Genomic DNA, 23855 nt, shown 5'->3' with positions numbered 1-23855 from the left:
GATTTATGGATCATATCCTGCAACGTGGCAGGAAGGCAGACTAGATGATCCAGTATCTATATGTATTTGAAACCATTCGGGGCTGCTACTGCCCTGGACTGAAAAGATTCTTGTGCCTGATGCAATGATAATCTGTGTCACTATTTTTTAATGAATCCGGCCCATTGGTATTGTGATTCTCAGTTACACGTTCATTTAACCACTAAAACAGAGGAAACTACTGCTACTGGGAACACCGATCACAATCCTTAGGGATGGTGATATATGAACAGAAAATACAAAATGGCAGAGATGCAGCCTCTAGGATTCTACATTTTTCCTCCTTCATTCATTCCGCCCATCCCTTGCATGGCAACAAACTTCCTTCCCTTTAAGAAGGGCTGTGGTCATGTTGCCTCAGAAGCTAGCTAACTTGGCAGCTAGGTGAGCTACAGAAGGTTCCTTGAAAGAACACAGGCCTCCTCCTTGAGGTGAACACAAACTGCCTTTCTATTGCTCCCAGCAAGACCAGGGCAGGCACAAGTGAGTGTGAGATCTGGTCTTGTATCATGGACACAAGAGACTGTTTTGCTGGCCAGCCTGATTCTCCTCGTTTAAATAAAAAAAATACTTAGTGGGGGAGTGACAGTTGCAGAACTTTCATCTCATATGTATAACAGGTGGAAATTAAACCCCTGGATGTGATGAGAACTCCCCCTGATCATCATCAATGTTGAATTTTCACTGTGGGCGTTTCAATTCCCTTTACCTTCTGATTCCTCTCGTTTGTGTGTAACATAAACCTCAAAGGATAAACAGTGGGAACTTGCAGCAGCTGAGTAGGGGGATATCTTGACTGGCTGATTGACTGAAAAGCTACTCAGAAAGAAAGAAAAAGGTTAACAGTGCTACTGGAAAAAGAACGCCTCCTATTTAAAAGCATGATGCTGGTTTAAAGACAAAAAGGTCCTACTTTCTACAGCTTTCCGTTTTCTCCCAGGCAAGTTAATATTGGGGCCACATAGGTAATGGCTTAAAAATAAATCTAGCCGTAAGGAAATTTGTGACAAGGGTCATGAAACTAACTGATGTGTGTTGTCATGTCCCTCAAGGCATTAACATCTGATACGCCTCCTGAAGCCCAAGCAGATTCAGAAGTTATCTGTGCACAAAAAGAGCTGCCAAACAAGCACAAGATCAAAAATGAATTGTTGCAGACGTCATCTTGATTTTGCTCTCTGTCTGTGAATGAACAGTCTGTGTGATGGCACTTGTATATTTCTGTTTGGATGGACATGTCTGCAGCTTAACGGATGCTTGCCAAAGACTGTGTGCTAGGCGAGGAAACAGTGTGATCAACAGTCAGACTGGAAGTATTTCTCCTTTTGTGATTTCCCTCTTAGGGTCTGGTCCAACTCCCACTGACTTCTATGAGACCTGCAAGTGTTCAGCATCTCTGCCAATCAGGCTTATTTTATATTTAGGTCGCTAAACATGGATTTAAGAGTCTAACTTAGGCGCTCAGGTTCTTAGGAAATGTTGGCAATTGTTTAAGGCACTGGATAGTTCATTTTATCTCATACACACTGTAAAACAAGAGGGAGAGAAACACAGCTGACCCTTCCTTCCTTTAGCTGTACCCGAAGATGGTCATGAAGGAGCTGAGGGGACAGGACATTTTAAAAGATGTGGATCTCCTATATTTTGCCTCCATTTCTTCCCCCTACTCCCACTGGTCCCTACTCCCTGTCAATGATGCTCTTGATGTTGGAGAAAAAACAGTCAATGGCTAAGCATTTCCTCTGTTCCCCTGCCTTCCACGAAAGCACAAGCATGCTGTCTCACTATGCTCCAAAACCCTGCCGGCGGGGGAGCAAGGAGGAGGTCAGGCTCTAGACGTATGTTTGGACTGTGTGCGTGTCAGAATATTATGGCTGAAGCTTTATTAAGCAGAATCAAGCTATACAATTTTCTGCAGCTACACTAATTGTTCATTCCAATTCCAGAGGAAGATTAACAATTTCTTCCCATTCTAGTTATGGCTAAGTCTTCCCCTCCCTATATCCAACAGCCAATGGATTGTTCTTCCTGTGAAATCTATTTTTATGCTACCACCACCAGTAACTATCCCAAATATCAGAGGACAGCTTTTCAAACCCAAGGAGATTTCCATGTACAAAATCCCCTCTAGTACAAGACGAATGGTCTCAGTGGCAACTCAGTTGTCTTAAGCAGCCATGGAATTGGGATCATTTTGGCCCCTTAAACTCTTTTGTAGGTGAGTTGCCACCTCAGATCTGAATGGCAAAATCAGATAATAAAGGACATACCTTAACACTAATGGTGATACCTACCTATTGTGTCTCCTTGTTCATAAACCATAGAGGCCAGGTCTTTAATGATCTGGTTGACGTCCAACATGTCACTCTGAAAAGGTGAAAGGTCACAGTTAATGATCAACAGATACATCAAACCCCAAAAGAGTTGCCCCATTTCTCAAGCTTGGAAACATGTATTTTTTCTTCTGCAAAGAACAGTGATGACCAAATATTCTCACTATACCTTAAAAGGGCCCTTAAACAACACCATAATTTGTTGCACTTCAGTTATCAAACTTTGCACTTGAACCAATTGAGTTACCTTGTAAAAGGAGGAAATCAAAAAATTAGACTACACAGCTGCTTAGAATAACTGTGCAGCACCAAAGAACAAAAACCAGCCCTCCCCTTTTTCTAAGGAGCTGTGTTTGAGGGATAGAGTTCATTTAGGACCACTGATTCTTATGTACTAACTCCAGTTCTCTCAGTGTTGCGTGTTTGTGGTGAAATACCATTACTAAGTGAATGGAGAGCTGATAGAAAGACTGTCAGATTTTGAAATCTCTTTATCTTTAGGTCAGTTAGAGCAAAGCTACGTGATGAAAGGATCTGTTTACACCTCTTCAAAGTGTCAAAACATTAACTAGCTAAAGCAACAGTAACTCTTTGAATTAAAAAACAGCAACTGCAATATTGTTTCTAAATTAGAGCCTGTAACAGCCTAGCATGTAAGAACATTTACAATCAAATCTTGGCTTCATGTAACTCTGGCTCTAATAAGAATGATGAATCTGTAAATGGGATAATACTGAATGCAATACAGAAAAGGCTTCTATTAGCATACCAGAAAAGGACACTCTGACATAACTTGTTGCTATGACTTGATTTTTTATAGCGCCTTTCATGCAGATAGATCCGACTTTGCTTCCCTATTTATCTTAGGACACAAAAACATTATGCTGAGTGTGAATGAAGGCTGCTCAATGATAACAGAACTAGCACAAAATTTTAATACAGGTGCCACCATAATACAGCACTTCTGATACATAGATAAATCTGGGGAGGGGGGAAATTAATCAATTCGTGCCAAATACAATGCATAGCACCAGAGAGAGAGCAAACCCTTACTCCTCTGTGAAGTGTCACTGGACCATTAATGTCCACAGGGAGCAGACAAACTCTCAGGGCATGATCCACGCATGGTAACCACTTTTGGCAGAATTAACTTTCCTTTGATCCGCAGAGAGGTGTTTTCAGAGCTGGTGCATAGATGCAAGGCAAATAGGAGATCAACCCTAGTTGACTGTAAATCCAAGGGAGTTCACATGTTCTTGGGGAGGAGCGCCCTGTTGATTCTACTGGGGCACTGAGGGGAAAAAACACACATACGTATTCCCGACAACACATGTGAGAACGCTCTCATGGAGAAGTGTAGTTTCTCTCTCCCCTCAGACTCATCCCACACATTTTCTCATAGGAGATGATTTCCTCCCCTAACTTTTAAAATCTCTTGTAAGAGACTCCCTCACACAGTTAACGGAACAGTAGCCTATTCACCTACTTTAAGCCGGCTTGGAGTAGAATCCGGGGGGCAAAGGAGTCTAAATGTCCCCAACCTGATGGTTAGACAACTAAATTATCCCCTTTGATTAATTTATAAATGGTTCCAAGAGTATCTACATTCATTTTTGAGGTTTATTATGTAATTGTGAGTAGAACAGTACTTAATTATATAATGCAGTCAAATCTCATTAATTTGTAATGAAGCCTGGGAGAACCATTGCGAATGACTGAATATGGCAAATTTCCGAGCAAGTGAACAAATACAAGAAACAAAAGCTAAAAAAACAAAGGATAGGGTAATGCAGCACAAAATGCACTGTGCTCGCTTCCTTCTCAAGTGCAGTCTAGCTTTAATTATGTATGAGAATATGCATAACTAGTAAATGTTCCACAGAATATTTTATAAAAGTAATGAAGTTTAAGTAACACGAGATCACACTCTGTAACACTATGGTAGTAAAGCATTGCCAAGAAGGCAGGTTCCACTGTAGAAATTGTGTGGCAGTTTGAAGGTGAGGATGATAAGCTTTAGTGAGCAAGAGGAAGTCAGTGTGGAGAGTCTGAGAAGGGAATTACATGGTTAGACTGGTGGCAGAAGATGAAGATTTTTTAGACTGTAAGGTGCTCAGTGCCTCTGGAAAGCGGTGAGTGCTTGCCATCTGCCAAGTGATTTCAGTGGGAGTTGTGAGAGCTCCCGTGGGAGTTGAATGACCAGGCCCTTTATACTGTGTGTAGACTAGACAGAGGAAGAGAGGCAAACAGATGTGGCAAGACTGGGGGACACACAAGGGGTGGTTGCAGTAGCTGAGATAGGAGATGACCAAGGCAAACATAATGTATGTATAATTTGTTTAACGCTCTCATACTTCAAGGAACACAAACAAGCTGCATTAGACATATCTTACATACAGAGAGGGAAAAAACAAAGAGCAAAAAAACCCTAGAAAATCACCAGGCTCAGATGGTTTTACAGGGATAATTTACAAATTCTTTTAAGAAATATTAACTCCCTGGTTAACAAGAATGTTACACCTCCCAACAGAAGGCTCATTTTAACATGGCCACAATTTCAGCATTCTTAAAGCCAAAGAGCAGACAGCCTGGATTATAAATCCTATCAGCACATTTCAGCACAGAACATGCATTTCAAACATATTCACAAAAACAGCAATGAAAATGTTAGCTCCTCCCACATCCATTCTCATTCCTAAAGGTGTCAAAGTTTAGCAATATGACAAACATTTAAATTTGGCCCCACATGTAATCTTATTCTCAGGACATTCTAAATTCCAGCCACAAGAACAATGATAAATAAACAAGAGATGATTTCATTTGCATTCCAAAGGGACAGGCCAGGGATGTCCTCACTGTCCCTTCTCATTCACTTTTGGCCACATCCTGGAGTTCTTGATCAATATTGACTTAATCCCTTTTCAGGGAACTGTCCCACAGATATCAAAGGGAATCTGCCTGAGTAGGGACAGAATAAAAAAAACTGAGTAGAAAGCTCAGGTTTGTCCCTTTATAAGGAGAACCTCTAGTCTTAAAAAAAAATTAGACGGATGAATCTAAATTAACAACTAAATTAATTATATCTGTGTATGCAGGTCATGTAGAATTCTATATGCAAACTCCTGGGTCAGCCCCGCCAGTCATTCTATGAATGATCAACAAGGGCTGTTATAAAATGAACTGGAAGCAGACAGAGATATTGGCATAGGATCTAAAGGGAGTAAAACACAGCATATCTTTGCGCACGTCAATACAGGGAAGCAACCCAGGAAATATCTAAAATGTGTTACCCTTGGGATAGCGCCCCCCCCCCCCCCCGCCCCCAACAGCACTCTCCCAGGGCCAAGGCAAATGTAACCATTGGGGAACACCCACTCTAGGTGCCCAAAATGTGTTATCACAGGGAACCACCGTTTACGGTGCCCAATGTGCATTACTCTCAGGAACACATTCCTCCCACTACCCAGCCTGTGTTGCACATAGAAAAGAGCACAAGGATGGACATTTCTCAGTGTTTAAACTCAAACATAGTGTAAACACATTTCCCATCCCTTTCGGGGGGGGAGGGGCGGGGAGAAGGTGTTGGATCATATTAAAGAAGTTCTGTATTAAAATCACAAATGAGTTTGATTCCCCATAGTTTAAATTCCAGGGTACTACTAATTAAGAGGTCTCTTGATTTTTGGTACTGTTTCTCTCCCTCTATGTGTGAAACTTGCAAGCTGCTAATTGTGTTAGTACATTCTAAGACAGAGTCTGTTCTCAAAGCAATTCTTTGTAACAGCAACTACTCACACAGAGAGAGAGACTCAAAGCAATACTCTGTAACAATAGAAACTGCACCCAGAGACTCCCCGCCCTTTTGTTGTATTCATCTCACTTTAACAATTGTGATTAAAATAGAGATAGAGGATGTATGTGGATGAATGCTTGGTGTGGATAATAACTGAATGATTAGGGAGGTGCCAGCCTAAGAATCCAGTGTCCATCGGCTGAAGAAGGCGTAAAGTGGAAATAACCAGAGGACCCCCGGAGGGCAGACTGGAATCCACCCAACAGCCTCAAGAATGGGAGAACCAAAGAACAAGATAACATCTGGCAGCATGGAGCCGTCAGGAATGTGACATTTGCTGATTGATTCAGCAACAGCATGATGAAGCAATTCCCATAGACTGGCATAGGAAGAAATTCCTATAAAAATGGACTCTAGAAAGTGAGAACTTTGGGGTCTGATTCTGCAAACCAACTTCCAGGAGCATCAGATGTGCATCTGACGAGGCCCTGCTCCCTCCTCATGTCCAGGCCACCTGGCCAGTGGCTTGGCATGAGCAACTCTAAGGCTGGTAACTATGATAACAACCTTGCAGAACCTGTGTGTGTGTGTGTGTGTGTGTGTATGAATGAATGTGTGAATAAATATGAGATTGAATGGAATGTTATAGCTATAACTAACTGCTTACTATGATTCTTTCTGTATTCATAATAAATGTGGTATTTTGCCTTTTCCCCTTTAATAAGATCCTGCTGGTTTTTATTTTATTGGTATAACAAAGGGACATAGAAAGGCAGAGAGCTTCTTTGATGCTAGATGGACACAAACTAAATTTCACCCACAACAGTCTTTCCAGGAAATATTTTTCTCTTGTCTACAGCTGGGGAGAAAAAATGACATCCTATAAATCAAACTGAGCCAGGCTAAGCAACAACAGACCAGCAGAAAATTGTTTTGAGGGCAGAAGCTATCCAGAACAGCAATTACAGCCTGAGTTAGACCTCCTCTGGGACTGCTCAACAACCAGCACTGGGAGTTTCTTTCTCCTTCTCTTGCTCTATTTTGTTGTCTTAATGGTCAATGCCATCTTGGGAAGTGATGGCACCATGCTGAATAATTAAAATAGCTCTGTTGAGCTTCATCATCTCAGTCCCTAAGCTAACTGGGGACAGCAGGCTCCAGGAGCACTGCAGAGACACTGTGCTCAACAGCAGGAGCTGAGCAGATGGGCTCTGGAAGGCGTGATGTCTAGCTCTTATCAGACCAATGCGATGCCATTACGTAGGGCCTCTGAACAGGGAGGGATAGAGAGGAAGGATGCTGGAAACCTCTCCCTATTAACATGATTCATTTATTAGGGCCTAGGTGAGAAATAACACAGTACAGTAACTCCTCACTTAATGTTGGAGTTATGTTCCTGAAAAATGAGACTTTATGTGAAATGTTAAGCGAATCCGATTTCCCCATAAGAATTAATGTAAATAGGGGGGCGGTTAGGTTCCAGGGAATTTTTTTTTGCCAGACAAAAGACATTATATACATATACAGTATAAGTTTTAAACAATTTTAAACAAACAGTTTAATATTGTACACGGCAATGAATGATTCTGAAGCTTGGTTGAGGTGGTGGAGTCAGAGGGTGGGATATTTCCCAGGGAATGCCTTGCTGCTAAATGATGAACTTGTACTCGGCTGAGCCCTCCAGGGTTGATACGCTGTTGTTAATGTAGCCTCACACTCTACAAGGCAGCGTGGACTGAGGCAGGAGGGAGGAAACACAACAGATGCAGAGCAGTAGCTGCAAACACTTCCCTGCAAAAACCTGAACATGATGATGAACCGACGCTATCCAGCTGGAGCGTACCACTCCCTCCTCCTGACAGCAATGAATGGCTGCACAGGTGTGGAATTTCCAAAGTGCTGGGGGGTGCATGCATGAGTGAGAGAGAGAGACATGCATTGCTCCTTTAAGTACCCTGACACCACTTCGGGGCACCAAAACTATCTGTGAATTCAGGTTGAATTCAGTGAATAGTTCTCCCTCCCCACCCCCTCAAAATTTTTCCAAAACAAACCATTTGACATTTTGTTTTGAATCAACATTCAAACCATTTCATTTGACCTGAATGATTTTTTTTTTTAATTTCTCATTTTTCATTTTGGTATGTAAAACTTCATTTTGGTTTTAAACTAACTGATTCATTTCCCAGATTTTTCATTTCGGACACCCAACCAAAAAAACCCAAACAATTATTCAGTCACCTCTTCTTATGAGCAGTTATTTAATATCTTTTATCTACTTTTTACAGACACACACAAAACACTGAAGTTTCCAAATTGTCCCCTCAGCTAAAATTATATGCAACCTTGGGTTCCTACTACCTTTACTCTTGTTTTGTGTTCTGTATGCCTTATTGTGTTTGGTCCCTATTTAGTCTGATGAAGTGGGCTTTAGCCCACAAAAGCTTATGCCCAAATAAATTTGTTAGTCTCTAAGGTGCCACAAGTACTCCTCATTCTTTTTATTTAGTTTATAGACTCTTTGGGGCAGGGCTTTTCTTTCTTTGTAAGCATGTAGCACCTAATACACTGAGGCTGTGATCTGGATTGGCACCACTGTAAATGTGCATCTTCCATCAGACAATCTCACAAGACCACCCCTTCCAGTGTGTGTGTGTGTGTGTAAATTGTTCCCCCCCTACCCCCCTCCAAAAGAACCTCACCCAAGATGGTAGATAAAGGGTTGAGGCTTGGCAGATTACAGAGATAAAATGCAGTCTAATTCTGTCTGAACCAGCACAATGCAGATCGGTTATCTCAGCCCCCATTCCCCTCTAAACACTACATTTCAAGATAAGTGTGAACACTGAAATGTTCTGATAACAGACAAATAAACAAAAAGAACTGGTTTTCCTTGCTTCTTTTTTTGACAACAAAAGCTGCATTTGATTCCATTTTATCTTCAAGGCAATGGAATGATAGTTTGGTATCAGGGAGAGGAGAGCAAGGAACAGCTCGCGTCAGAAAATAGAGAAGTGATATTCTTGCGCAGGGAACCAAAAAATTACCCGACTACGTCAAGGGGTAGAACAAATTGAATAATGTTTCAAAAGTCTTCTGTGATGCACGACAGAGCATGTGTTTCCTAATTAGGTATGAACATCCCTTACCCACATTCCAAATACTCACCCAGCCTACAATGGGGAGTTGCTGGCAGTGAGGGAAAAGGTGAAGATCTGCACACAAAGTAAATGACGGAGGAAGGTGTTTCATTACCCTCCTGAGTACAAGCGATAATATCTGCTCTGCTCTCTGACAGTGATAATGCCACAATTCTTATTTCCTTTCGCTCAGCATCTGATGTTGCCGCATTTTGTTAGTCCAGATGACTGAGGCCTCTGGGACTTTGCAATTCATATTTGGAAGAAATAATGTCAAAAATGCATTAGGCTGGTCACACCTAATATTTATAACTTGTGAATTTATTCATTTATGTACACATTTGTACTGTGATAAGGCAGGAAAACACGCACACACTCCAAACCGAATGCGTGATCCCCTGAAGATGAGGTTTTCTGCTACTTTGCCACCACAAAAAAATAAACACCTCCCAGCCCCAGCATACAGACAGAGTTTGAAGGAAGAATGCCCTTGTGTTTGAGAAACTGGCCTGGAAATCTAGATATGTGGGTTCTATTCCCACCTCTGCCATAGATTTGCTATGTGAACTTGGGCAATGCACCTGTCTCAGATCTCCAGGTGTCACAGAGCTTTTGTGAGGCTAAATCCATTGCTGTCTGGAAAGTGCTCAGAGGCTGTTATGATAAGGGCTACAGAAAAAAATCCAAGAAATAAAATTAAACACAAATAAGCAAGCACAAGATGACATGGTGGCATCTGCATTATGGATACAAAAATGTCATTTATACAAAACGTTTCCCTGATGGAGTGGATTCATTGAAAAAATAGACTTTAGAGCTCATGATAGGCAACTGAACATAGAATCCACAGAAAAATTACAGCAGACACAGCTGTCACACAAACTTCACCCCACAATTATTCACCATCCCTGACCTGGAAGAGCATTTCTATGGGTAAGAGAGTAACTCAGTCTTCATGGCCCATTTAACCCTCGGCCTCTCTGCAGAGCCCAATAACAAGTACTCTAATTAGGTGAAATTGCGATGGGTTGGTTATGATGTGGATGCCTATGCACTAGGAACTATTAGACCATAGTGCCTAGTTATTTTATAGAGGTTTCTGAACCGCTCCAGTGAGCCACAGGCCTGTTCAGCAACAAATTACTGAAAGCAAGTTTCGTGAGTTCATGTGAAATCCTATGAAAAATGATTTTAACTGGGAATAAATATATCAATGAGATGACATATCTTGAACTGCTTGGGACCATTTACTCACTTAAAAAAGAAAAGGCTTCTAATACTGTCAGCTACAGTTTTTCTGTAGCTGCTCAGAAGAAGAATATCCACTATAAGGTGGATAGAAAGCTGGCTAGATTGTCGGGCTCAACGGGTAGTGACCAATGGCTCCATGTCTAGTTGGCAGCCGGTATCAAGTGGAGTGCCCCAGGGGTCGGTCCTGGGGCTGGTTTTGTTCAATATCTTCATAAATGATCTGGAGGATGGTGTGGATTGCACCCTCAGCAAGTTTGCAGATGACACTAAACTGGGAGGAGTGGTAGATACACTGGAGGGTAGGGATAGGATACAGAGGGACCTAGACAAATTGGAGGATTGGGCCAAAAGAAATCTGATGAGGTTCAGCAAGGACAAGTGCAGAGTCCTGCACTTAGGATGGAAGAATCCAATGCACCGCTACAGACTAGGGACCGAATGGCTCGGCAGCAGTTCTGCAGAAAAGGACCTAGGGGTTACAGTGGACGAGAAGTTGGATATGAGTCAACAGCGTGCCCTTGTTGCCAAGAAGGCCAATGGCATTTTGGGATGTATAAGTAGGGGCATTGCCAGCAGATCGAGGGATGTGATCGTTCCCCTCTATTCAACATTGGTGAGGCATCATCTGGAGTACTGTGTTCAGTTTTGGGCCCCACACTACAAGAAGGATGTGGAAAAATTGGAAAGAGTCCAGCGGAGGGCAACGAAAATGATTAGGAGACTGGAACACATGACTTATGAGGAGAGGCTGAGGGAACTGGGGATGTTTAGTCTTCAGAAGAGAAGAAGGAGGGGGGATTTGATAGCTGCTTTCAACTACCTGAAAGGGGGTTCCAAAGAGGATGGCTCTAGACTGTTCTCAGTGGTAGCAGATGACAGAACAAGGAGTAATGGTCTCAAGTTGCAGTGGGGGAGATTTAGGTTGGCTATTAGGAAAAAGTTTTTCACTATGAGGGTGGTGAAACACTGGAATGCGTTACCTAGTGAGGTGGTGGAATCTCCTTCCCTAGAAGTTTTTAAGGTCAGGCTTGACAAAGCACTGGCTGGGATGATTTAGTCGGGGATCGGTCCTGCTTTGAGCAGGGGGTTGGACTAGATGACCTCCTGAGGTCCCTTCCAACCCTGATATTCTATGATTCTAAGAAAATCTACTGTGTACTAATGACAGGTTTCAGAGTAGCAGCCATGTTAGTCTGTATTCGCAAAAAGAATTGTAAGGAGAGTGATCACTTTAGATAAGCTATTACCAGCAGGAGAGTGAGGTGGGGGGAGAGAAAACCTTTTGTAGTGATAAACACCCATTTTTTCATGGCTTGTGTGTATAAAAACATCTTCTGTATTTTCCACAGTATGCATCCGATGAAGTGAGCTGTAGCTCACGAAAGCTTATGCTCAAATAAATTGGTTAAGCTCTAAGGTGCCACAAGTACTCCTTTTCTTTTTGCGAATACAGACTAACACGGCTGTTACTCTGAAACCTGGCAAAAAGAAAAGGAGTACTTGTGGCACCTTAGAGACTAACCAATTTATTTGAGCATAAGCTTTCGTGAGCTACAGCTCACTTCATCGGATGCATTCAGTGGAAAATACAGTGAGGAGATTTATATACACACAGAACATGAAAAAATGGGTGTTATCATACACACTGTAAGGAGAGTGATCACTTAAGATGAGCTATTACCAGCAGGAGAGCGGGGGGGGGGGACCTTTTGTAGTGATAATCAAGGAGGGCCATTTCCATCAGTTAACAAGAACGTCTGAGGAACATTGAGGGGTGGGAATAAACATGGGGAAATAGTTTTACTTTGTGTAATGAACCATCCACTCCCAGTCTCTATTCAAGCCTAAGTTAATTGTATCCAGTTTGCAAATTAATTCCAATTCAGCAGCCTCTCGTTGGAGTCTGTCTTTGAAGTCTTTTTGTTGTAATATTGCGACTTTCATGTCTGTAATCGCGTGACCAGAGAGATTGAAGTGTTCTCCGATTGGTTTATGAATGTTATAATTCTTGACATCTGATTCGTGTCCATTTATTTTTTTACATAGAGACTGTCCAGTTTGACCAATGTACATGGCAGAGGGGCACTGCTGGCACATGATGGCATATATCACATTGGTAGATGTGCACGTGAACGAGTCTCTGATAGTGTGCCTGATGTGATTAGGCCCTGTGATGGTGTCCCCTGAATAGATATGTGGACACAGTTGGCAACGGGCTTTGTTTCAAGGACAGGTTCCTGGGTTAGTGGTTCTGTTGTGTGGTGTGTGGTTGCTGGTGAGTATTTGCTTCAGGTTGGTTGTCTGTAGGCAAGGACTGGCCTGTCTCCCAAGATTTGTGAGAGTGATGGGTCATCCTTCAGGACAGGTTGTAGATCCTTGATGATGCGTTGGAGAGGTTTTAGTTGGGGGCTGAAGGTGACGGCTAGTGGCGTTCTGTTATTTTCTTTGTTGGGCCTGTCCTGTAGTAGGTGACTTCTGGGTACTCTTCTGGCTCTATCAATCTGTTTCTTCACTTCAGCAGGTGGGTATTGTAGTTGTAAGAATGCTTGATAGAGATCTTGTAGGTGTTTGTCTCTGTCTGAGGGGTTGGAGCAAATGCGGTTGTATCGTAGAGCTTGGCTGTAGACGACGGATCGTGTGGTGTGGTCTGGATGAAAGCTGGAGGCATGTAGGTAGGAATAGCGGTCAGTAGGTTTCTGGTATTGGGTGGTGTTTATGTGACCATCGCTTATTAGCACCATAGTGTCCAGGAAGTGGATCTCTTGTGTGGACTGGTCCAGGCTGAGGTTGATGGTGGGATGGAAATTGTTGAAATCATGGTGGAATTCCTCAAGGGCTTCTTTTCCATGGGTCCAGATGATGAAGATGTCATCAATATAGCGCAAGTAGAGTAGGGGCGTTAGGGGACGAGAGCTGAGGAAGCGTTGTTCTAAGTCAGCCATAAAAATGTTGGCATACTGTGGGGCCATGTGGGTACCTATAGCAGTGCCGCTGATTTGAAGGTATACATTGTCCCCAAATGTGAAATAGTTATGGGTGAGGACAAAGTCACAAAGTTCAGCCACCAGGTTTGCTGTGACATTATCGGGGATAGTGTTCCTGACGGCTTGTCGTCCATCTTTGTGTGGAATGTTGGTGTAGAGGGCTTCTACATCCATAGTGGCCAGGATGGTGTTTTCAGGAAGATCACCAATGGACTGCAGTTTCCTCAGGAAGTCAGTGGTGTCTCGAAGATAGCTGGGAGTGCTGGTAGCGTAGGGCCTGAGGAGGGAGTCTACATAGCCAGACAATCCTGCTGTCAGGGTGCCAATGCCTGAGATGATGGGGCGTCCAGGATTTCCAGGTTTATGGATCTTGGGTAGCAGATAGAATACCCCTGGTCGGGGTTCCAGGTGTGTGTCTGTACAGATTTGTTCTTGTGCTTTTTCAGGGAGTTTCTTGAGCAAATGCTGTAGTTTCTTTTGGTAACCCTCAGTGGGATCAGAGGGTAATGGCTTGTAGAAAGTGGTGTTGGAGAGCTGCCTAGCAGCCTCTTGTTCATATTCTGACCTATTCATGATGACGACAGCACCTCCTTTGTCAGCCTTTTTGATTATGATGTCAGAGTTGTTTCTGACGCTGTGGATGGCATTGTGTTCTGCATGGCTGAGGTTATGGGGGAAGTGATGCTGCTTTTCCACAATTTCAGCCCGTGCACATCGGCGGAAGCACTCTATGTAGAAGTCCAGTCTGTTGTTTCGACCTTCAGGAGGAGTCCACCTAGAATCCTTCTTTTTGTAGTGTTGGTAGGAAGGTCTCTGTGGATTAGTATGTTGTTCAGAGGTGTGTTGGAAATATTCCTTGAGTCGGAGACTCAACTGGATACAATTAACTTAGGCTTGAATAGAGACTGGGAGTGGATGGGTCATTACACAAAGTAAAACTATTTCCCCATGTTTATTTCCCCCCACCACCACCGTTCCTCAGATGTTCTTGTTAACTGGTGGAAATGGCACACCTTGATTGTCACTACAAAAGGTTTTCTCCCCCCCCCCCCCGCTCTCCTGCTGGCAATAGCTCATCTTAAGTGATCACTCTCCTTACAGTGTGTATGACAACACCCATTTTTTCATGTGTGTATATAAATCTCCTCACTGTATTTTCCACTGACTGCATCCGATGAAGTGAGCTGTAGCTCACGAAAGCTTATGCTCAAATAAATTGGTTAGTCTCTAAGGTGCCACAAGTACTCCTTTTCTTTTTACTGTGTACTAAGTAATCAAGGACATGGAAATCCACAACCAAAACCTGAACTGAATATCACACACACTTGCTTTTTCTGCTATATACCTCAGACTCTGGTGTGTAAACTAATACAGGTATTGAGGGATGTAGCAGTAATCTATCAAACTGACTGATACCAGCCTCAGGAAAGAGAAGTTTATTGCAGACAGTATGTTCTTATCTTCACAAAATAGAAACTGTACAAAGATTATGACAAAAAGCTAAGCAGTCTCCACTCTTTATACACTTTGTTTGCAGCACTATTAATTCCGTACTCTGGATTTATTTCCAAGAGGGTCATTTAACTGGAAAAATATGAAGGATAAATTCATTTTCTTTTTAGGAGTGTTCTGGGAAACTGAGCAATTAGTGTAATCTTAAACTGTCAATTGCCATTCAATTATTTTACTTAAATATGAAACTGAATGCAAAGTGTGATCTGCAGTTATCAAGTACATGGTTCATTTGGGGGGTGGAGGGGCAGTGAGAGAATCAGGGAGAGAACTGGCAGTGTAACAACTAGGAATCTTTCATTGCTAGGCTGCCAGTTCAAATCCTTCTCAGTATGGACTTAGCTGAAAGTGGTTAGCATCAGCTGAATGCTGGCTCGTGTGGGTGTGAAATAATGTTATGCTTTCAGTTCAGATCGTAACGAGGTCTGCATTACCCAATGCCAACTGGCACCTGTGCTAGCAGTGTAATCTAAGGCATTCAATGGAGACAGGTGATTTACAAATTCCAGCCAGCCACCATGGATTGAATGGATCTGAAGTAACAACCACCCTTGCACCGCAGAGGCAGCTTTCCAAGCTGAGGTTGTAGCACAGTGGTGGCGAAGTATGCATCATACTGCTGGCAAGAAAGAACTCAGGGACCATCTTTTTTGTTCTGTGTTTGTACAGCACCTAGCACAATGAGGCCCTGATGCTATGGTAAACCAAATACTAAATAACATCTACTCCAGTTTCCAGGACAGGTCACAGTTCAGGAATTTTCACCAGCACTAAATTAATTAAAATAATTTGAAAAAGAAAACAAACAGAAAAGACAATCTGCTGCATGTCAACCATTTTATATCAGTTCAGCATCATTGTTTAATTCTGCTTTAGCTACTCTAATTATACGGTTTGATGAGATGTTCTTAATAATTAACTAACACATTAACGACCAACCCCTGGACAACCTTACTAGAAATGACTGTGTGTGTGTTTTAAATCAGGGTTTGTGTTTCCAGTAGTAGAAAATCAAACATCTTTAAAGACTGAGCCAGATGAAAAAAAAAATATGACCTGCTGCCTTCTAGGCAGTATAAGACTTGGAGTGCTTCCAGGGCTGGTTGCATAGTGAAATTACTCTTCCAGGAGGAAGCTAAGGCTAGAACTTGTCTAAATGTGTCATTCTAAACTTTTGATGAGAAATGGCTTTTGGCAAAATGGAAATGTCCACAGAAAATGTCTGATTTCCGTGAAGTTTTTCAAGTTTTCATTGAAAAATCAACCCTTCCAAAATTTAGAGCTGTTCCGTGGTTTGTTTATTTGAGGATAAACACCTGAAAACCTTTGAAGAAAAGTTTCAAAAGAAACATTTTTTGTTTTTTTTTCCCCACTAACATTTTTGTAGGAAGATAAAAATCTTTCCTCATGGGCTCTAGCTCAGCCTGTGTATAATCAGTTTCAAAATTTCTCCTTAGAGAAATTTGCTGCATTTCAGTGGCTGGTGAAGTATTCCCTATATATTGGACTCTAAAATGGTTTGGGAGATAAGGCTCCAAATAAATGCAAAGTGTATTTACTATAATTGCACCATGTCCAAGTGCTACACTGTTCTCAGGGAACCTGTGGTGCAAATAGCCTTCTTAGCAAGGTATTTTTAATGATGCACCAGCCTTGTGCTGTGACAGAGCTGAAGTGACTAAGCCCACTCAAGTGCAAGGGGCAATGATGAACGGACCATGGTGCCTATACCTGCCACTAACTGGGTGCAGCAATGGATATTTAGGGCAAAAAGGAGCCAGCCCTTAAAGGAGTCTTGCATGCAGGGGATGGCCACTGTTGTAGTCCCCAGTGCTCTCCTGAACACAGGGAACGTTCCTTGCTGGCAGCTCCAGGACTGCAAGACTCAATCCGCTGCACATCAGCCAGCAGAGCTAGCCAATGTGCAGGGGTTGCACTCATCTGAGGTGTGACACCGCAGCCTAGCTCTCCAAGAGCTGTGGCAGGCATTTGCCTCCTTGAGACACAATGTCTCCTGAGGCTTGTCCTGGGTTGGTACAGTGCTGCGATCCATGTCTTAATGGCATGATCTAGCCCAAAGAAAAGAAACATCATAACCAGTACACAGATAATGGCTATCCTCACTATCCCCTCTGTGTGTTCCCTAGTCAACAGTGCATATTGTGGATACGCCAGACATTGGCTCATTGGGACTGCAGTAATTAGAAGATCCTGTTGTTGTCACTCACCCAGTGTAATATTTTCAGTGAATATCTAAGCTAGTTAAAATGTAAATACTGGGCCAAGGCATCCAAGGGATGATTTAGTAGAATTGCATCATAGACTTGCAGCACCTACGGCTTGAAAGGCCCTTTTAATGGTGAACTTCTATAGTAAACCCGTAATGATTTTTTCTAGTCTACACCTGAACATTCTGTGACAGTGACTCGACAGCTTCCTTTGGAAATCAGCCATCAAATCCCAAATAATTGACTTCGCTGTAACAACCTTTTTCCTAATGTCTAATTTACATATTCCCTTCATTAGTTCGAGCTGATATTCCTTGCTATGCTCAACTTTAGCCATCATAAATTATTCTATCTCCTCTTTCATTGCTGAATTTTCTTGAGGCTGCACATGGTTAATGCTTAAACTTGCTGTTCATAAATTATACCTAATCCTTTTCTCCCTTTCCTCTCCTCTTCTCTGGAATTCCCCAATTTATCACTACAAGAAGTAGCCACAACAGCTCTAAACTCTAAGGAAATTGTCTATTAGGTGAAAAGTAAAATCAAAAGTCCTGACCACGTATATGGACATTAAAGATCCCATGACAGTTTTTACGCTTTCTGACAACCTACATTTACCCTACAGTTTCAACTGGATATCTAACTTTTCACTTCCTGGCCTAAATTATGGCACTGTGTTGCTGTGTGCTGTTAAAACAGCTGCCTTGTTCTACCTCAGAGGTGGCTGCATTTCTGAAGAGGGTGATACAATCTCATATCTGCTTGAATTGCCTCACAGAGAAGTGGTAATACTTAGCCACTGTTTGTAAAGTGTTCTGAGATCCTCAGACGAAGGGCCGGATCATGTGCACAGGGTTGTGTGGAGAAGTGAGAAGATGTAAAGCAATACCTTACTTCCTAGTGCCGGCAACCCACATTGTGGGTAACAGTGTGGGGGAGACAGACTCCACAGAGCTGCTACATCCTCTCCTGCAGCTGAGTGGATGGAATGGTAAAGAGAATGGGCAGAGGCTGGGCTTTGATCCCCCAATATGGCCGCCAGTATAGCTGTGCCACTATGCCATGAGAAGTATACTATGCTAGGTAACTGCTTGGCACAGGGCACTTCCCCCTGCTGCAGGGGAAGCTGAGAGGGGCACTCTGACTCAAGGTATGTTTACACTGCAGCTGGAAGGTGTGATTTCAGCCTGAGTAGACATACCTGCGCTAGCTTTGATCAAGCTGGCGTGCTAAAAATACAAAAGTAGCTGTGGCAGCGTGACTGGCACAAGGGGCTAGCTGCCCAAGTATGTGCCTAATGTCTCGGATGGGATCAGAGCTAGCAAAGGTATGGCTACCCAAGCCAGAAATTACACCTCCAGTGTACACGCACCCTCAGAGTTACAATGGGCTTCCTGGTCTGTTCATGGGGCCAAGCAACAACATGCCATCGCTTACTCGGCGCTTGTAGTAAAACCAAGATTTAGCACTAACGGTGCTATGTGCAGTCCAAAGTATTGCTTGCCTTCTGCTGTTTGAAACCAGACCTTTGATATTATTGTTGCTCTGTTTGTTTTAAATTTATTTTCCCTCACGTTATTAAAATAATAATAATAATAATAATAATAAAAAAACAACAAAAACCCACCACAACAACACATATGAACAACAGACCTAATGGAGATACAGCTGCAGGAGTGAGCAATGACTTCCTGTTGGAGCATATATTACAAGAGCTAAGAAAACAAAAGAAAGATATTCACTTCTACAACAAGTGGTTCTGTTAATCTTGGGGCCATTGAATAGCTGTGAATCCAATGTACAACAATGCAAATGTGATAGTGACAGACCCGGGGGTGAGGGGAGCAGCGGGAGGGAGGAGGAAATGAATGACATGAAAGAAGCAAATAAGTGGAGTTGTTATGGAACAAAAATTGCACATATATGGGAAAAATGAGTTGTTATTAACAGGAAAAGCATATTGCACTTTTTTGTTTAAACCAAATTAACTAGTTGTCTTTCGCACCAAAATGCAGACAAAAAAATCTACTTAACTTTGTAAAATGTAATTGAGGGGTTTTTATTGCTTCTAAAGTAAGTCACTAAAAGTACTTCATTAAAAAAAAAACTAGTAATGTATAATAAACTCCTTGCATTATCAGTGATAATATTTTGATAGAAATGCAAATATTTGTTCATTTTAAACAAGAATAAAAGGGGCGGGGTGGAGCGGCATTTGTAGAGCAATTTGTTTTTACACATGAGAGCTTGGTAGCTCTTTTACTACAGTAACTTACTGATAATGAAACAACACTAGAAATAAATAGATGAATAATTATCCCCGTGCTTAAAATGAGTGGTTATCATCACTGGGCTACAGCAAGTCCTGAACTAATAATGCACAAATTGCACAGCTGCTTACACTAGCTGATCAAAGTACTCAGAGTTGCTCGATAACTATTATCCGTGATCTGGTATATTGTACAAACAACACAGGGAAAACGTGTCACAATTTCAACATACTTCTAGACTCACCTTTCTCATTAGTTACAACAACACAGAAACTGGAACTAGGAAAAGATGCCATTGTGCCCTGATCTTACATTCTTTGTGCCAGCACATCTCTTGACCCATGATTCTGAAAGGCAATTAAACATGGGCACAAGTGCTTTCCTGAACTGGGGCCCCAGTGACCCCTCTGGGAGTTCTGGTTGCAAACGAAATGAGACACTGGACTGCAGGGCATCATCCAATCCATCCTCTGGGGGTGGGGAAGGGGGCAGTACTGGGTTCTTTCCTGCATTATCCTCCAGTGCTGCAGATTGTTACTCTAGTCACAAGGTACTAGAGCCAGAGTTAATCCATTAAAGCCAAGGTAGCAACTCAATATTTACACTCTGTAACAAAGATCAGAACCCAGCGCACACGTTTCTTACTTTTTTCCTCTTGTACCTGTGCCACTTTCCTGCATTGTGGCCTGTAGGTTAATAGCAGGGAGTGAGGGTGAGCATCTCTTAATGGAGATGTTATAGATAACAATGTCAAAGACTCTCCAAAGATCAGAGAATAGGAGGTGTTGCAGAGCAACACAATGCATCTTGGCACCTTTAGCCTCAGAGGCTTGAGACTATTTGATCTATAGCATGCTCAGAGTCTGCCTCACCAGCTTCAGGCCTACTGCAGCCAGGGGTTGTGTGAAATGCCACAAATCAGATTGTGGAAAGGGAAATGAATCACTCAGTGGCAGCTGCAGAAGGGACTATGTTTCGTTCTTTAAGCTTTGCACAAAAAATGGTCCATGGAAAGAAACTTGGGCCATGCCTACACTATGGGCACTTCAGCTATGCCGCTGTAGTGCAGACGGTTCCTACATCGAGAAAGGAGGTATTTCCATCAGTGTACGTAATCCAGCTCCCCAAGCAGAACGTTGACCTAGCTGAGGCTAGGTTAGCTTACCTACTGTGCTCAGTGCTGTGAATTTTTCACACCCTAGAGTGATGTAGCTAGGCCAATCTAAATGTTAAGCGTAAGACAGGGATTCTCCAGATTAACATCAGGTTTCTTTTAAAGTTTACAGAAGTCTAAATGACTGACACCTCTCCACTATAGCACAGAAGCTTGTACAGCAATTCCCTTTCAACGCATCTTGCTTTAGACATCAGGGATTTTGGGGTCCGGCAGGCTCTAGCAAGTGTAGGCAGGATCATGATATTTGCTCTTTCCTCTTTGGGAGTTTCCAAAGGGAAGTGAGGCCACTTATTCAACATCTGTGTGAGACTGCCGGGAGACACTGTGCAACACCCTGGCTCGTGACACCAACAATATGCTGATGACACGCAGTTTTCTTCTCCTCCCTAGTACAAATGTTATTCCAGATATTCCGGTGTCTGGATGAAACAGGGACATTTATGAAAAGCAGGGGGCTCAGGCTCATTCTAGACAATACAGGGATTCACTGAGCCAAGATTCTGAAGATCTGGGGAAAAAATGGTAACCACATCCACGGCATCTAAGATCAATGTGTGGTACAACATCATGGTACATCTCTGATCTATCCAGCTAGATCCATCTCTGATCCTAGGCTCTCAGATAAAAGCTGGAGGCAAAATTCCTTCTCTTAGCCATGAATGGCTAGGTGAATGCACCCCTTGCTAAAAGAGAACCACCAACGTGCCATGTTTATTATTATTATTATTATTATTATCATTTTTCATACTACAATAGTGCTCCAAATTTTATATATATGATAAAAATGAATATATATATATATATTCATTTTTTATCATATTTTTGGTTGTTGGTTTTTTTTTTAATTGATTTTCCCCATGTCCTCCTTCCTACCCTCCTGCCCCTGTAATCTGCCTCCCCAAAGCCACCCAAGCAGGTGGACAAAAGCATGTCACACCAGTCCCCTGCATGTTACATTGGTTAGCTACCTAGAGCAGAAAGTTGTTGACCGTCTTCACCTTCCAAAGCCTGGAATGGGCTGGCCTGGCTACCTCAGGAGAAGCTTCTGTTAATGGTCCCTGTTCAGAGTCACTGAAGGTGACAGAGCTCAGAGCATCCCTACTTGGAGTAAGGGAAAGAGCTTTTTTGATAGGAGGCCCACAGCTTTGGAAGAGCTTCTTCTAGAGATCAGGTTGAGACATAGTCTTGCCACCTTCAGAGCACAATGAGAACCTTAGGTTTTTGGGTAGTCTTTTTCACACAACTGAGCGGACTTACCTGATTCCTCGTGAGCAGGACCCTGAATTCAGTAACATGAGACTAAATGGAGACAGGAAGAGACCCTTTTCCATTTGTAGGTATCCCCTACACACATTCTACTCTGACTAGAGAGTCCAGTTGCTACTGGCATGTATATTTAATCATAACAGATCTGCATAACAGTTTCTTGCATGACAACTGTCAGTGGTGCATGGCTTCCCACATTGGGAATATTTTACTACTTAAAAAGAATATTACTGTGACCTTTAACCTTGCACACTAATAGAAATGACAATCACAACAACTTTGTCTCTTTCCTACCAATGGAGCTCTAGTTCAAACACCTCTGTGGATCTCAGTAGGACTGTGTTACATCAGGAGAGAGGGGGATTTCTCAGGTAACAAGTCAAGACATTTAAAGCTGCATAGAACAGAACGACATACGGCCAATGCAGATCCTGGAGCTCAAGTTTCTGGTGCTCATAGTGAAGTATATTTAAGACGCAGCCCATTACACAACTTCCCCATTGCTGTCTGTCAAGATGAAATTAGACAGTCACCCCAGTTCCGCTCAACAACTCTACCCACAAAAATAAACAGCAGCAAACAATAAACTTTCACCAACTTATCAAAAGTAATGAAGATATTTTAGGTCATTACACAGCTACAGATACAAATCGGACAGCAGGATTTCACTTCATTAGCAGAGAACAATAAAATTTGTAGGCAACACATGTTATCAACCCAAGGCCCATCAATCAAGTCTGTTGGGAAAACTTGCTCTTAGAAGCTGTCAGGCATGTCTGAAGTGATGGACCAAACTCTTTTATGCTTGTTATGCCAGCATTTACCGAATATAGAAGTAAAACGGTTTTTTCCCAAGAAAATGTTAATTCAGAATAAATGTGATTCATCATTCAATGTTATTAGAAACTTTTAAACACATTTATTCAGCTGTTCCTAACTGAGGCTCCCAGCATTAAAATAAACTTTCAGTGGACTGTTTTGAACTCTCAGTTCTAATTTGTCAACAGGCTAAGTAAGGTTCTAATACTGAATAGGTGGCCCTGGCTCATTCTAGGTAGCACTGAGTTGATGCTGGTTGGAAGAGGGAAACATTCAGAATATCTGGGGCAGGAGGGAGAAGGTCACCACAACCACACCTGAGGAAATCTGCTCCTCTAAAATCAATGTGCTGTACAACAACATGGTCCTGCTGTACCCATCTGTGATCCTAGACTCCCAGATAAAAGCTGGGCCAAAATCCCTTCTTCCATTCATGGGTGGCTGGTAGAATGCATACTCATATGACAGAGAAGAACCTAGGAACCTTTTGTATTATTAATCGTTATTCACAGTGTTGTTGTAGCCATGTTGGTCCCAGGATATGAGACACACAAGGTAGGTGAGGTAATATCTTTTACTGGAACATCTGTTGGTCCAATAAAATATATAACCTCATTTACCTTGTCTCTCTCATTAATTATTAATTAATTATTATGATTATTTATAGCATGGTAGCGTTCCAAAATATAAATATATGCAGTATTTTTCTTGTCATCATATTTTAATTAACATCAAATATTAGTTGAGATGAGTCCATGACCAAATCAATTCATGATCACTGACATCGCTGGACTGATTAGGGAATAGGGACCTCTGGGTCACTGGTTTACTTTCTTCTCCAGCTGGATAGCTAGTGACCTTAGGCTACAATTATCGTTTCATAACCATTCTCAGTCTGGTTCTTAGTGGCAGCTGTTCATCCACTGCCAGCAGATTAGGGGACTCGAAGGTTCTGTAGATGTGGACAATCCAATATAACTGAAGCTACCTCGGTTGCTGCAACATTTTAGACAGCAACAAACTTTGTCCTTTCTTTTATTTTG

At 42.3% G+C, this 23855-nt stretch overlaps 1 protein-coding gene across 10 annotated transcripts in view; it reads right to left on the bottom strand.

Annotated features, from left to right (window-relative positions):
• Positions 1-23855, bottom strand: part of TSNARE1 (t-SNARE domain containing 1) — a 695137-nt gene that overhangs the window by 216246 nt on the left and 455036 nt on the right. For all 10 annotated transcript variants that reach the window (XM_074943772.1, XM_074943770.1, XM_074943767.1 and 7 more), the window contains one exon: positions 2334-2406. In XM_074943772.1, coding sequence (XP_074799873.1) covers positions 2334-2406 — 73 coding nt within the window. The remainder of the gene's footprint in view (positions 1-2333; positions 2407-23855) is intronic.

The sequence above is a fragment of the Natator depressus genome, chromosome 2, assembly GCF_965152275.1.
Source record: "Natator depressus isolate rNatDep1 chromosome 2, rNatDep2.hap1, whole genome shotgun sequence".
Lineage (NCBI taxonomy): Eukaryota > Metazoa > Chordata > Testudines > Cheloniidae > Natator > Natator depressus.
Note: the sequence above shows the minus strand (reverse complement) of the source record. Positions and strands in the feature narration are given on the sequence as shown.